Source organism: Syzygium oleosum, unplaced genomic scaffold (genome assembly GCF_021117445.2).
Source record: "Syzygium oleosum isolate NSW1041296 unplaced genomic scaffold, Sole_v2.1 Sole_v2.11, whole genome shotgun sequence".
NCBI classification, from domain to species: Eukaryota; Viridiplantae; Streptophyta; class Magnoliopsida; order Myrtales; family Myrtaceae; genus Syzygium; species Syzygium oleosum.
Genome location: NW_026607495.1, coordinates 6,805,913 through 6,822,332, shown reverse-complemented (window position 1 = coordinate 6,822,332; position 16,420 = coordinate 6,805,913). Strand labels below are relative to the sequence as shown.

The following is a 16,420-nucleotide window of genomic DNA, read 5'->3' as shown; positions in this document are numbered from 1 at the left end:
ACCTGCATACATCAGTTTTTATTCAGTACCTCCAGCATTCCAGAATCAATCAAATGTCGAGAATCTTTATTTTTCTGCATAGGATGAAGGATCCTACTCGAAGACTAATGACAAATGATGCGCTTAGAAAGCCTTTTCCTCTATTTCTGTTACCGGCATGATAAGCAAAATCATTTTGCCAAAGCACACATTAACTTCCATGGACATCTCCCCCGGATTCCTTGAATCCAAGAAAGGATACAATGATGACACTGTCAACTAGGAAATAACAAATGACAAGATTGTAAATCTTGAAAGATATTGCAAGTAGGAAATACAAATGAAATTTGGGCGGTAACTTACCTGCTTTATATACCTTCGCTAGAAAATGTGGATCATTGCCACTATATTCCTCATCCGAGTCGTCTGTATACTCTGATCCATCTTTGCTAGAAAATGTAGGCTGCTTGTTCTCGTAATTTTGATAAATCCGCGTTCCAGGTAACTCTGGAATTGTTTTGAGTGACTTGATTCTGGAAATATCCAGGCTTTCCAAAAACTTCAACGTATCGAGGCCTTGAATTTCGGCTAAGTTTATGCAGTCAGCTGCATTTAATATCTTCAGCCTCCCGGATTTTGGAAGGTCTAGCCTTTCAATGGAGGCGCACTTAGAGATATCCAGGCTTTCCAAAAACTCTAACCTATCCAGGCCTTGAATTTTGGCTAAGTTTACGTTGTCGGCAGCATTTAATATCTTCAGCTTCCCGGATTTTGGAAGGTCTAGCCTTTCAATGGAGGTGCACTTAGAGATATCCAGGCTTTCCAAAAACTCCAACGTATCGAGGCCTTGAATTTCGGCTAATTTCTTGCACATTCTAGTATCTAATTCCTTCAGCCTCCCGGATTTTGGAAGGTCTAGCTTTTCAATGGAGGCGCACTTAGAGATATACAGGCTTTCCAAAAACTCCAACCTATCGAGGCCTTGAATTTCGGCTAAGTTTATGCAGTCAACCGCATTTAATATCTTCAGCCTCCCGGATTTTGGAAGGTCTAGCCTTTCAATGGAGGCGCACTTAGAGATATCCAGGCTTTCCAAAAACTCTAACCTATCCAGGCCTTGAATTTTGGCTAAGTTTACGTTGGCAGCATTTAATATCTTCAGCTTCCCGGATTTTGGAAGGTCTAGCCTTTCAATGGAGGTGCACTTAGAGATATCCAGGCTTTCCAAAAACTCCAACGTATCGAGGCCTTGAATTTCGGCTAATTTCTTGCACATTCCAGTATCTAATTCCTTCAGCCTCCCGGATTTTGGAAGGTCTAGCTTTTCAATGGAGGCGCACTCAGAGATATACAGGCTTTCCAAAAACTCCAACCTATCAAGGCCTTGAATTTCGGCTAAGTTTTCGCAGTCAGCAAATTCTAATTTCTTCAGCCTCCTAGATTTTGAAAGGTCTAGCCGTTCAATTGAATCACACTCACAGATAAACAGGCTTTTCAAAAACTCCAACCTATCGAGGCCTTGAATTTCGGCTAATTTCTCACACTCTCGAGCATCTAATTTCTTCAAGCTCTTGGATTTTGGAAGGAGCAGCCTCTCAATGGAATCGCACCAAGAGATATCCAGGCTTTCCAAAAACTCCAACCTATCGAGGCCTTGAATTTCGGCTAATTTCCCGCAATATCTAACATCTAATTTCTTCAGGCTCTTGGATTTTGGAAGGAGCAGCCTCTCAATTGAATTGCACCCCAGGATATACAGGCTTTCCAAAAACTCCAACCTATCGAGGCCTTGAATTTCGGCTAATTTCTTGCACCATCTAGCATCTAATTTCTTTAGGTTCTTGGATTTTGGAAGTAGCAGCCTCTCAATTGAATTGCAACTTGAGACAGTCAAGCGTTCCAAATATATCAATTTGTCAAGTTCAAGACCTCGAACTTCAACTAGATTCTCGCAATCAACGACGTATAATGTCCTTAGATGGATAAACTGTGAAACGTTCACTATTTTAATAGATCGACAGCTCCTAACGTCCAAGACTTCCAACTTGAAGGGAGTGTTTAGGGATTGTGGTAATTTTGATTCTTCAATGTCTGTCGGTTGGGAGCATTCTGAATTCTCTACTAGTGTTGACGGAAGCACCTGGATGCACTCAAGAACTTCGCAGCCCCAAACTTGTAGTTTCTTGAGATGGGTTAGGTGGGAAAGTGAGGGCAATTTGTGGCTTCCACAGGTGATGGTCAAATTTGTTAAGCTGGAAGGAAGGTCGTCCGGCAACGATTGGAGCTGTTCGCTGAAAATAAAATCAAGGCGTTGTAGGGAAGAAAGATTGAACATGCTTTCCGGCATTTCCCCTTTCAGATTGTAGCAATTTGCAGCACGTAACTCTCGGAGCTTTCTCAGCCTCCCAATACCCTTGGGTAATTCTTCTATAGGGGTGAGAGAAATATCTAGAATCTCTAGATTCTGCAGAGACCCTAATTCTGCTGGAAGCTCCATGAGGCTCCTACACCCAACCAAGTCCAAGCGAAGGAGGGCCTTCATGTCTCCAATTGAAGGATCGATCCACTTCAGTCTCCGACAATGATTGAGGATGAGAACCTCCAAATGTTTAAAAGCTGAGAGGAAGATCGTATTTTCCAAGCAATCACAAGACCTCAGGTCGAGATATTTGAGCTTCTTTGCCATCTGGTAAAATAAAAATAATAATGATTGTCAAGGGATTAGTCTAAAGTGATTATGATTCAAAAGAAAGCATAAAAGGAAGAAAAACAAATGACTTGTTCTTACCATGAAAGAACTCCATCCCTCCCATTTCTCATTTATCTTGCTTTTTTGCAATTCGAGTACGGCTAATTCTTTTACGGGAAAATTTTTTACTTCAAAATTCACGGGACAATCTGGCCATCGAAGCCATCTTAACTCCTCAATTAAGTCCTTAAAATCTCCACTGAGATGTGCCCCTTTCATGTGAAGGAATCTTAGACTCATCAATTTTTTGAATTGCTTTGCTGTGTAAATGTCACCATCTCGCTCGGCTATTTTGCCGAAGCCTTCTGAGTTGCCTTCGCTCAGATCAATCGCCTCAATCTTGTCCGTTCCCTATAAGCAAGAATCAACATTCATTAGTACTAAAACCAAGTAAAGTAATCTAATACTATTTGTTCATATTGCTATTGACGTGCATTAATGTGTTCTAGAGACCAGTAGTGTGAACATATGATTTTCTTTTAAAGCCAATAAAGAGTATTTATAAAGGCTAACAAAGTGAAGGAAGTCGATTTCCATTTTGAAATTTGGCGGATATTAAAAAGAATTATGATGTAATGGCTCATACAGAGTCAAAACTTTACAACTTGTAATCTTTTCTTTCCAGTACTGTAGCTTCATTGCCATACTAATTAAGACATGCGTGCAATGCACAGAATTTATCAAATTGCAACGTGCAAAAAGAAAAGTTGAATTGATCAATTTTTGTAGAAATAAATTTTTTTTCTCTCTGTAAATTTCATATTAATTTCGTACTTGATTGTGCTACTTATGCGATTAATAAAAAAAATAACATATACTCTGATTTTCAATTGGAGTAATAACTAATTACGAGAAACTGAATATTGTGATAGTAGTTATATTAATATATTATGTACTTATTATTTTATTAATAGCTACTTGAAATATTGTTAATTAATTATTTTCTAATTATAAATAACTAAGACAATAATATTAGTTATATTAATATTCTCTACAAATTATTATTTTATCATAAATTTTAGTTAAGCAATAGATTACATTTTGATATATTCATAATCATAAATAACTTATTAGTTATATTAATATTCTCTACAGCTTATTATTTTATCATTAATTTAAGTTTAACTATAGATTACAATCTGATATAATCATAATCATAATTAACTGAGTAACTCAAGTATAATAAATATAATAAACAAACCCTAATAACTTTGATGTATATTAAACAATTAATTGTTGAAAGTGCAAAGCGTTGTTGCAATGTGAAAATTGAAGCTACTCTTGGCTACAAGCCTACATGGAATAGCTTTTCCTTGGCCCCCCCAGGAATAACTATTCCTGATTGGGAAAGAATAGTAATTTCTAATCTATTTTGGAAAAAAATGAAGGAATAATTGCTTTATTGGAATAGATTGGAAATAGAATAGTTCTTCCTGAGAACCAAATGTGTAGTAAGCTTTCACAAGAAAAAAAAATTACTTATGCATAAGAAGTCAAGAAATAAAACAGAAAGTTCATGGCTTTTCATATCAGTTTCTCCGAACTAAAAATTTTGTTATTGTAATTCACAATGCTGTACAAGATTTCATGGATACTCATAGGTGATTGACATAATAATTTGGAAAGGAATCAGATCTCAACACCTAAAAGGAATCCAAGAGAAGAATAACTATATAAAAAAAAAGGAAGAAATCTTTAACATAAGTAATCTACTCACGTTAGTCATTTTCCCATAAACTTCCCTCTCAAAATATCAATATGCCCTATCTATCTTCAAGATTTCTTTGTGTGATGTGCAACTTTTTTCACCTTAAAAAATCGATAGCTAGATTTTGGTCAAATCCCGAAAATAGGCCCAACCTTTTTGTACTTGGGATAAAAGTAGCAAAACCTTTCAAACGTCTATAAAGCCTAGCCTTCGGCATTTACGACAGAAATAACATAACATTTCAAACGTAATACAAATAGCCCAACTATTTAACTGTAGAACAAAGCCGACACCTATTACAAATTTCATCCATTATCATCGTTAAATCGCCATGGGTATCCTACATTGCTCACTTTGCTAACGTACACAATGAGCCATGTCAACCCACACCAAAAAAGATGTTGTGCTTTATTTTATGATCTTGTTAACAAACTTTATTTATAATCTTTCTTACAAAATTTCTGGCTTTTTGTCAAATGAGAAGAAGTCATTTGTGGTCACGATTAGCGTGGTTCATTGTGCATGTTCGCACCATGAGCTATGTAGGATGACGTGGGGTGATTTAAAGCGAGAATAGGAAGAATTGATGGTAGGTGTCATTTTTGTCACATGAGTAAAAGGATGAGGTCGAAAGTTAATGTTATTTTCGTCTCATATGCAAAAGGCTGGGCTTCGTTTTATGATAGTATCATGGATGAGGAGCGAAATGGAGTCATGCAAAAATAATGAAATAATTATATTAAATGTACCTTTTTAGTTTAAAAATTATGGTTAATTTCACAAATGCAAATACACTCACAAACTTAATTATACAAAAAAATTATACAAAATAGAATTTTAAAGTATTTATCTCTTGGACTTTTTATTCAGAAAAAATAAAACATTTCTCTTTCTAATGGTGATTGCATAAAATACGCTTGATGTTATATACACACATATATGTTATATATAAGGAATTTATGTTCCTATCTTGTTCGGTAAGTTATTCTCCGTTATGGAATAATGACTAAAATTTCACGAGAAATGCAGGCATCTTAGTCCTATAATAGTAATTTTAACATCTAGATATTAATGATTTATATATCCTAAGTAGTTATGGTTTCTAGTAGCATAGTCAAGTTATTTATTGCATGTGTCGAAGATGTAAATTCAAGATCTTGCCAACATTGAATACCCCTATCAATTATCTAAAACATTTCAAAGTATCTCATTCTTGGAGATAATTTCGTAATATACACTTTAAGAAAAATCTCAGATAATACTACTATATTTACTAAGAGAGAGCAACCTCCCTACTTTATAATCACTTCAATAAAACATTCGAGGGCAATAATAGTAGAAGGTTCTCTGTTCACTAGAGCAAGCACTAACTAGTGGACCAACATGACTGTTAACAGCGGAACATGGACTAAGTGGGCAAAAGAAAGAAACGGTTACCTTATTTTCCTTTAGCACTTTCTGGACTTCCTCATACTCCCATAACCTGCTACGGTTATGAGGCTCCCGTCGGTTTTCTTTGCGAACTATTTCCCTACCAAGATCTCTCAATTGATCATGCATTCGGAGATCATGATCATCTCCAATTTTTATTAATGACATGAATCTCAATACTTCAATTCCCTCCTCAGGGTAAAAGCTGCAAGCTTCCCACATGTAGGATGCGATTCTCTTGTCAGTGCCAATGAAAAAGCAAGCGATATCCAAAAATATTTGTTGTTGATTATCTTCTAATGCTTGATAACTTATCATTAACTTTTCTAGCACTTTCTCAGGTGGCGCTTTTTTTAACTTGTCTAGTTTACCTCTCCAGAATGCTTGCTTTTCTCCGCACAATAATGAACCTAAAACCTCAAGTGATAAGGGAAGCCCTCCGGAGATGGATACAACTTCATGAGTGAGGACCTCAAAGTCCCTCGGAGGAGACTCCCTTCGGAACGCATGTTTGCTAAACAGAATCAAAGATTGATTGTTATCCAATTCCTTATGGTCATGGGCGTAGTCCACCCCAACTTCTTTAAGAATCCTCTCGTTTCTGGTGGTAACAATGATCTTACTTCCTGAAGAAAACCAATCACGATTACCAGCCAAACATTTCAACTGAAGGACATTATCCACATCATCAAGAAGAATGAGGACCTTTTTATCTTTAAACTTGGAGGAGATGAACCAAGTCCCTTCATCCTCATTATCAACTGCATCTTTTTGCTTCAAAATATCATAGATTAACTTATTCTGTAGGTAATGTGCATCATTATGCTTCCATGATTCCCTTACATCAGCAATGAAGCTACGATGCTCAAATTGATTGGAGAGCTTATTGTAGATGGTTTTAGCAAGAGTAGTCTTACCAATGCCTCCCATTCCATGGATGCCAACAAATAGGGTGGCATGAGATTTATTATCCACAAATTCCGTAATCTCCTTCACATGACTATCAATTCCGACCAAATTCTCAGAAATAACCAACTCAAACTTCTTCTTCAGTTCCCTCAACACTTTTCGGACAATCGATTTCACCAAGTCTCCTTCATACCTGTCAAATGGGACAAGAGTTCAAATATGTGGCAACAATAATTTTATATTGTTTATCTATTGAGAACATGGTAATAAATAAATTTGGGGATAAATATAATAACTTTAAGAATCGTTTTTGTCACACCTCCATGTATTATCTTATATGCTAAAACTAGAGTGGGAAATGTCGGTGGTTGCTTCACATGGCGGGCCCCATTCCACTATTACTTTGACATAATTTCTTAAGCCAAAAGAAATATGAATCTTGAATACTGTATATACATTATGGATTTGAACCAAATTTTAAACTTGTTGTTTGTTAACGATATTTAGGGATAACATGGACTTTGAAAATTTTCTACAGCATTTGAATAAGCAAAAACCCAGTAAGCTAGCCCACTATGAACGTCAGCCATCAATCAATAAACAAGTCATAACTTTTGATGCACGAGGATTTTAGGCCCAACAATGCGAATTCGAAAAGTCGTACAGAGTGTGATATAGTGAGCTACCTTAATGCAAATTATGGGATTTCTCCTTGTTTGCACAATTCTCCACGCTCGCAAGTTCCCCTCATGTTGTGAATTTAGTACCATTCTAGACGGGTGTTCTTATTTGTTTTCATTGCCTCTAGGAATGATAACAGGTTGTACTTTATTTTCCTTTTGAGTATCTATGTTCTATGATTTCAATTGATCTAACATCGACTTTATAGGGAAGTAGAAGAATAATTTTTACCCAAAATAAGAGCATTGCTTCAATATATGCAGGTGTATGTGATAGAAATTACTTGTTGAAGATAGAAATGCATTGAAAATTATTTAAACAAACGTATAATAAAATAATATTTTTTTCCTTTTTTATATATACAATCATCATATATAACCAATGAAACATTTCTTTTGTAAAATAAATAGCAACTAATTAACGATATTAATGATTTAATAAATTTAACTTGGGAAGATAAAGAATTATGGCTTTGACAATCACCATGCACGGTATATGATGTTGTGAGCTTTAAATAAAATCACCAATGAGCTGTACTATTAATCTCAAAGAAATATTAATTAAAAAAGTCTGTGACGAAGATTAATGTAGCGTACACTAAAAACATGAAAAAAAATGTCACAATGTTACAAAATCTTTGGATATAAGAGTAAATATTCATTCATAAAATCTTATTATTCAGGCGAATGGGATCATAACAAGAAAATCTATAATTCAATTGGTTAATATCATTAAAGCAAAAACCTAAAAAAAAAGAATAACTTGTAAAACTCATGCATTGTAGGATCTTACTGCCAACAAGATCTTACTATTTAAAAGATCTTTTATATATATAAGAACGAAAATGAAGCGGGTGAGAATCAGAACGACTAGTAAATACCCGCACATATTAAAAGAAAGTGGAGAATGTCTTGGTGAGAAATTTTACCCATTGGCTTCGTAGCCTTTCAAGTTGCTGACTTCAAGGAGTGCTTGCTTCCATTTCTCCAAAATCGTTAGGTCGAAAGAAGACCTCTTAAGCAAACGCCTCTTACGCTCATGAAATGCCTTTCCAAAACTCCCGATTTGATGTCCCACATCAGCTGGTTTCACTTTGTAGAATATAGGCAACACCATCTGCCCGTTATTATTCTTGCGCTTCATTATTTGAACCAGTTCATCCAGGCACCAATTGCTTGTACCATAAGTCACAGAGAGAATGGGGATCAGGATCTTACTGGTCGTGATGGCTGCCATAAGCTTTGGCCTAATGTTTTCGCCTTGGCTGAGCTCGTCATCGTCTCTGAAAGCATGAATTCCGGCATCGTGGAGCCCATTGTAGAGGTGATCAGTGAAGCTATATCGAGTATCTGGGCCTCTGAAACTTAAAAACACCTCGTAGCAGCTTCCGGTCAACGCTGTCAACGAACTAGATGCATCATTATCAGTTTCTGTCGGAGACGAACTAGATCCACCGGAATTAATTTCTGTCGGCACAGTCATCGAACTGGATGCGCCAGCATCAACATCTTCTTCATTTCTTCGCGTACTAGTTTTCTTCTTATTGAGAAAATTGAATGCGAGCACGGCAAGAAGGACCGGTGCCACGAGCACGACGAAAGAATGCCCAAAAATGGGACGATGCATTTCGGCTTTGCTCTGACTCTGCCCTTAATTTGCGCTTTCAAGTCTGACGGAAGAGAAAGCCAGAATGGCTCTCAGGAAACAGGAAATGGCTTCTTGTTGCCCATTCTCTTGTGGTTTGATGCTTATAATGGAACCAGTTGGCAGCCAGAATCGCACCAATAAGTCAAGCTTGTCAGCCACGTGCTTAGAGTCGTTGCCTTCACGTGGCTGAAATCTCAATGCACAAGAGAATCCAGAGAAAATAATAATCGACAAGGTCTGTTAAAATTTCAATACACATAAAACGGTGGATTTGTTGGGAAGATGAAAAGTCGAGAGAGAGACTTGGGACGAGTCTTCCTTGAACTTAGTCCACCGCTTGCACCGTTGAACTTTCGTTTTTCTTTTGTTAATTTATTTTCCATCAGAAAATATATTTTTGTTGAATATCTTTAAACTCTTGATCCCGCTTAGGAATTTAACCCCTCACTTTGAGACTGTTAAATATTAACGCATGTCAAGGATCATAAAAAATTATCAACACACCATATATATATTCATTTTGTACTCGAGCATAATGAGAAGAATTTCTTTTTTGCTCTATTTCCGCTTTAATTTCTCCTTCAAATCTCAGAAATAAATCAAAATGCCTTTTTACTTTTTCTTTTACTTTATTATATATATTTATTGGTTTGATTTAAGACATGCACCAATAATTCAAACTTGCCAAGCTAGATGAGTAATTCATGGACCGGGACCACTAACCATGCTTTTATGGTCGTTGGCTTCATGTGGTGGAAGTTTCAATGCACAGAGGAATTGACCCAGGAAGAAGAAAACACGTGAGCAAGTTTCGATGTAGAAGCAATGAAAAAAAACCAAATAATAAAAAACAATTGCTGGTATTGGTATCCGTGGACAAGTGGTCATAATTGATAAACATATACAAAGCGTCAGGACGGTTGCTGCACCTTTGAACTTTCCCTGTTTTTTTTTTAAATTTATTTTCCATCAGAAAGGGTATTTTGTTGAATAAATTTTAAACCCTCAATCTCACTTAAGAATTTAGCCCTCTCACTTTGAACCTGTTAAATATTATCGCATCAAACCGATAAACTTCACTTCACTACTGAGATATTGTATTATCAAAGATCGCTTATCCTAAAATATGCCATATATATAGAGCCTTCGGACAATTAACAGGAAGATCCTAGCGGCTTGATATCCTAACTCCTTAGGAGAAGAAATAACAGGAAGGGCCCTATAGGCTCCACGGTGCTTCCTAAATTGCAATATTAGAATTTTCGGTGCGATTCTCCCTTTACTTTTTCTTGGACTATCCAAAGAGCAGCCAATGTTGAAAAATAATCAATCAGAGGGTAGATACTTCTATAGCTCTTATTACACGTCGTTTAAGGTGGAGACCACTTTGAAAAACATCAATGCTCAATATTTTTGTCTTTCCTCTTGTTTAACTTTTCAACTTTTCGAAAAAACATCAATGCTCAATAGATATTTCTATAGCCCTTAATTTTGACTTTTCGACTCCAACGACAGCTCTCTCTATTTCCTTCCTTGACCTTTGCACATTTCTTATCTTCCTCGCTCCAAATCCTTGATCTTTCTTCCCCTTTGTTGTCGCTTCTTCCCTCACATGCCTGCAGAACCCTAAAACCCATGCCCACGATCATTCTCGATGGCCGACAAGCCACCCTCCTCAAAATCACCTGCGAGTTCGTGAGTGACGAATGCGCGGGGCCTCGATTTGTCACTCCCCATGATGTCAAAATTACACTTCAAATTCAATCTATGTAAAAAAAAATGCTTTTATAATTAACAAATCGCTATGATTCTCCTCCTTTGTTTGGGTTTAGCCATCCAAATTACGACAACTCATATCCTGGTACAAGAAAAATGTCATCGATTACTTGACTTAAGATAATGTCCGCTTGAGGCCTCCGCCCACGGACGCCGTGAAATACGTAGATTGTTGATTAATGATTGGGCCTCCTACTAACCTTTGAAGATTTCTGTTCAATGGTCAAAGGGCAATTATATCATATAGCACTAAAAAATTTAAAAAAAAATAAGAAGAGGTCATCATAATTATAAAATCAAAAGGCGAAAAATCGAAAAAAAGAAGTAATTACATCATTATACTAATCATGGGTCAATGAATATCATGTTTACATGACATGTGGACACCTTTTAATTATACGGTTTTTTTTTTCCAATAAGCCACTTCGGTAGTGAAAAGGGGTTTTGCTGCCTTTACGAGTCGCTCGACATTCGACTTACAGCTACAACACCTTCGGAGTTACGATGCTTTCACGGTGTAACAACAACTTATATCGGCTTTCAAGATATACATTATAACTCAATAAAACCACATCGACCAGACCTAGTCTCACTCACTATTGCAAGTGTACTTTTCTCCGGTGAAGTCACTTTCCCTAATATATCATGGGTTCGATGTTCAGAAAACGGCATCGCATGAAGGAGGGTTTTAATTCCTTGCAGTGGGACCCACGGCTTCCTCCCACAGACCAAACTTTCCATCAACAATTTTCGGAAAAGAATTGGAAAATCATTAATAACATATATGATTTAATATTATTACATGCCCTTGTTCTGAGAAATTACTAATTCGGGAACATCGCCGTATATTCACACCACAATTATTTACAATAACAATATAAAATAGAAAATGCTTATATCCTATGTCTATTAGAATCAGTTTTCGTGCCTCAACTATTTTCAATCAAGCAAACCTACTGAAAATATTCCGACTTTAAATCTTCGCCGAAATATCCAAAGAAAAGTCATGCTGTCATCAATATATTATCTCAATCTGTAATTGCATATGCATAAAATCGTAATTCGCAGTAATTAAAATGATCATCGAATAATCAAATATCTTATAAAATCCTCCGTCTATCAAAGATGCATACCAGGTATGACCGACTCAACTTACTTATCGAGGATCTCAAAATTAGTCTCTTTTCTTTATGGCAAAGGGCGCAAAAACAGGAAAACAGTTTTTAATGATCAATCCCATCTAAAAATGATTTATTTAATTGGAATATAGAATGAGTGCCCTTTTTTCGGGAAGCTTCAATGTGAATTTATGGTACACCTACTCGGGCCAAAAAGACAAAAAAAATGCGAATAAATACCTACTTTTCTAAATTTATGTTCGATTAATAAATTAATTCAGATCTATTCACTATGAACCCACCCTAACCCACTGCCCAGGTCACGAATAGCGCGCGGGGCCTCTTGCGCACGCCAACCAGACAACGGTGCTAGCTCTGCCGCTATACAACGACACGTGTCAGCATCAGGAGCCTCCATCCCGTCGTCCGTCTTTGTGCTTGCAACGAGAGAGAGGGTGGGTGGTGATGGGACCCACGTGGCATAAAGACCTTCATCCCCTCGGACCCCGCAAAGGCTCCTAAATTATCGCCCACCGCTCGTCCCGCCTTCAAATCAACATGCTATGTATATATTTTGTCGCCGAGCACAATGAGGAGAATTTCTTTTTTGCTATGCTTGTGCCTTAATTTATCCTTCAAATCTCATAAATAAATCAAATTGCCTATTTGCTTTTGCTTTATTATATGGGTTAATACCAAGAAAAACCTCAAACTAGTACACATGTGATAAAGTTATCCCAAAACTAATTTTTTAACCATTTGTGACAAATTTACCCTTTGTTACATTGGATTAATACAAAAAAAAAATCACAAACTAGTATACTTATGACAAACGGAGAGTAAAACCCCAAACTGATACATCCATCAACTGCCATGTGTCATTTAACTTAGCAATTTGATAGTAAAATTTAACAGAAATTAACGTTGGGTAAATTTATCACGTGTGTATAAGTTTGGGGTTTTTTGTAATAAAAAAATTAGTTTTGGGTAAATTTATTACAGATATACTAGTTTTGGGTTTTTAGTGATATTAATCCTTATTATATATATCTAAGTTTCTTTACTGATTTAACTTGTATAATCCAACCAATAATTGAAACTTGCCAAGCTAGACATAAATTAGTAATTTATTGACCGGGACCACTGACCATGTGTTTATAGTCGTTGCCTTCATGTGGTGGAAGTTTCAATGCACAAGAGAATCCAAGGGGATCCTACCTAGGAAGAAGAACAAAACATGTGAGCAAGTTTCCATGCAGAAGCAATGAAAAAGACAATTGCTGTATTTGGTATCCGTGGACAAGTGGTCATAATTTGATAAAATACATACAAAAGCGTCACCACAGTGGTTGCACCATTGAACTTTCTTATTTCTCTCTTTTTTTTTAAATTTATTTTCCATCAGAAAAAAGTGTTTTTGTTGAATATATTTAACCTCTTGATCTCATTTAGATATTTACCCCACGCTTTGAGCCTGTTGAATATTATCGTATCAAGCCAATAAACTTCATTTCACTACTAAATTATTGCACTATCAAAAGTTGCTTATCCTAAAATCTACTATTTATATATATTTCAAATTAAAATTCTAAATTAATTTGTTGAACTTATTCCTAAAATCACAATACTCAAGTCTCTTGAGAAGTATCGAATATCTTGAATGGAGATCAATGAAAGATGAAATTTGTTTTCCAAAAGCTGTAGCTTTGATTATACTCCATAAGGCTTTTCTTTACTAATCCAAAGTCCAAAAGCCCCACCGCATATTTTTGAAGTATTCTTCCATTTTAATTGAACTTGAGCTTCCTTCGTCGGCTCAAAAGCTACGGGTATAAGAGAAAATAGATGGGGCCCACCACCTAAATCTTATTCCTTCTAGTGAAAATCATACTTTTGGCACGAATGCAGGCCCACCAACAGAACCTTTTTCCCTTCGTCCTAGATCATTAAGGAACAAGAAAAGACGCACTTAGGCATCTTTGTCACATTAGATAACAGCTTTACCTCATCTCACTCATTAAGATCATAATATTAGGTAAGAGTATAGTGAAAACTTCGAGAGAGCACAAGAAATTCTCAAGTTTTCAGCTTTATATTTGTATAAATAGATAATCTTTAGAACTTAAATAAAGCTTTTTCAACCATAGAAACATAAGAATTCTAATTCCACAAAGTTCATAAAGCTATTTTCTTACCTACATAGTACCAATAATCACCTAATCTTTTGGATTACTATTATTTTAAAAATAAAGTACTTAATTTCAAACATGCCGAGTATATATATATTTTTCGAAATCAATAATTTTGAATTTACTTTTTTTTATATTATGAGACGATCATGCCCATGCCTGTTTTAAGATTAATTTATTACTGTGTTTGGACAAAATGATAATCTAAAAGAGTACAAGCTCCCATGTACGAGCTTATATGGTGCCTACATGCACAAACCTTTTAAGAAAGTAAACTTTTGATTATCATATTCTTGTGAATGTTCGATTTTAATCCTTATAAACTATTTTATTGACAAAACTAGTCAAAAATATATTCGTTAGAATGATTATATGTTTTTGACCCTTTAACAAATTAAATTCATTTTAGATAATCCAAATCAAGCACATATTTGTGTGCCCTTTTTTTGCTAGTGAATTGAATAAGCGAACTCATCTAGGTGGACCGATTCATAATTTTCTGATTAAACACGATTACGTTTTGGATATAATATTCCATGTCACGTTGTTGATGTGGATTTTTTTACTGACATAGAAATGCCACATTAAACAACAAACAATGTTTTTGAATATAAGGTTTACTGGGGTAGATTTGAGATTAGTTAGTGATTTTTTTAGATAAAAAATATTCGGGGTAGATTTGGGACTAAACATAAAGTTTATAATTTTTTTAGACAAAAAAATTGGGACATATTTAGGACTGAATCTAATATTGAGGATTTTTTTTAGATAACAAATTCGGGATAAAATTATAACTGGACTTAAAATTAGAGGGCTTTTTGGGGCATTAGGACTATGAACAAAGAGGGAAGTGAAAGTTGAGGAGCTTCACTTGTTTTAATCATCCAGGGGCAGATTTGTAATTAGATAGCATATAATTTTCCTTCTACTTCGTGCCTACTGGCTGGGTCCCACCAGTCCTTGCTTAACATGAGGCTACCACTCTTATCTATCAAGTTTTTGTCCCTTTCTTATTTCGAGTGGGTGGCTGTGCTCACCACTCTTCTCTCTACTTAACTGTGAAATTATCAATTAATCATTTACTCAAATTAATTGATTTCACAATTTCTTAATCAACCCAAAGCCAAATTAAGAAATCAAAATTTACAATTTTTCCGGCAAATGTTTTTTCTTGGTTTAGTTTAGCGGTTGCTCTAGTATTTTGCCCTCCTTCTTGACTTGGTCAAAAAGTGGGCTTTAAAAAAAGAAAAAAAAAAAAGAAGAGATATAAAGGGAAAAGGGAAGAGCACGAACCAGGAGAGAAAGGAAAAGAAAGGGAAAAGAAGAGGAAGAAAGGAATAGAAGAAAAAAATAAAAGGAAAGGAGAAGAGAAATAGAGCTTTGCGAGTTCGCATCAAGAGGCCCTTGCCCGTGAGAATAATCCGTCAGTGTCAATCGTGACTTTTGCAAAGTCTCCAGCGGCAGTCACCTTTGCATACCCTTTTCTTTAAAGATAAAATGATTTTTCTCACTCTGATTTTAACTTGAGCAAAAGTTGTTCAACTTCAAAACAGTGCTGAACTTGATTTCGTTTTTGGGTTTGAAATTGAAACGATGGAGGAATTTAACCGCGAGGAGTAAAATTTTTGGAAATTAAAAGTGCTAAGGAAAAGTAAACTTGGAGGAAATATAAATGCTTCGAGAGTAGATTGAGCAAATTTATTTTAAAATTGCATCTTTTTGCTCTCTGTCGCTTACTCACGCGGGCCCCGACAATTCTCCCTCTCTTCTCACTTTTTCTTTTCACCTCCTCCACTAGAATTGCCTCCTCTGTTCTTCTTTTTCTTTCTGCTCTTCTGCCTACCACTTCTCGCTTTTTCTTTATTAAAGTCTTCTCTCTTTCGCCGACCACAACCCCCCCCCCCCCCCCTCTCTCTCTCTCTCTCTCTCTGTATTTCTCTTTCTTGGCTGTAAAGAAAAAGCTCCATCCTTTTCTTTTTCGAGCTCTCTTTGGCAATGATTATGTGCCGAGAATCCTCTGCTTTTTTTATGCCCAGATTTTCTTGTCTTCTTTGGCCGTGAATTCCGGTCCCTAAATGCCGAAATTGCTCTCATGTGAAGATGGAAACTGCTCTCTCTTGACCTTGTCCACAGAGTTCTTGTCAGTAATTCTGAGCACATGTGAGATTGGACATAAAATTTAAGAATTTTTTTGACGAAAAAATTGAGATTTCCGCCACGTGGCGGAAATCTC

At 36.0% G+C, this 16,420-nt stretch overlaps 1 protein-coding gene across 2 annotated transcripts in view; it reads right to left on the bottom strand.

Annotated features, from left to right (window-relative positions):
• The window catches only part of LOC115687924 (disease resistance protein L6-like), a 54,174-nt gene extending 44,866 nt beyond the window's left edge, over positions 1–9,308 (bottom strand). The window contains exons 1-7 of one of the 2 annotated variants that reach the window (XM_056315901.1): positions 8,386–9,308; positions 5,874–6,969; positions 2,768–3,079; positions 1,488–2,665; positions 1,218–1,352; positions 918–1,085; positions 343–512 (exon numbers count right to left, since the gene is read on the bottom strand). In XM_056315901.1, coding sequence (XP_056171876.1) covers positions 343–512; positions 918–1,085; positions 1,218–1,352; positions 1,488–2,665; positions 2,768–3,079; positions 5,874–6,969; positions 8,386–9,083 — 3,757 coding nt within the window. In that variant the 5' untranslated portion in view covers positions 9,084–9,308. Of the gene's footprint in view, positions 1–342; positions 513–782; positions 894–917; positions 1,086–1,217; positions 1,353–1,487; positions 2,666–2,767; positions 3,080–5,873; positions 6,970–8,385 lie in introns of those variants that run through there. The other variant, XR_008817456.1, reaches the window with a different exon arrangement.
• Positions 9,309–16,420: the final 7,112 nt, after the last annotated feature.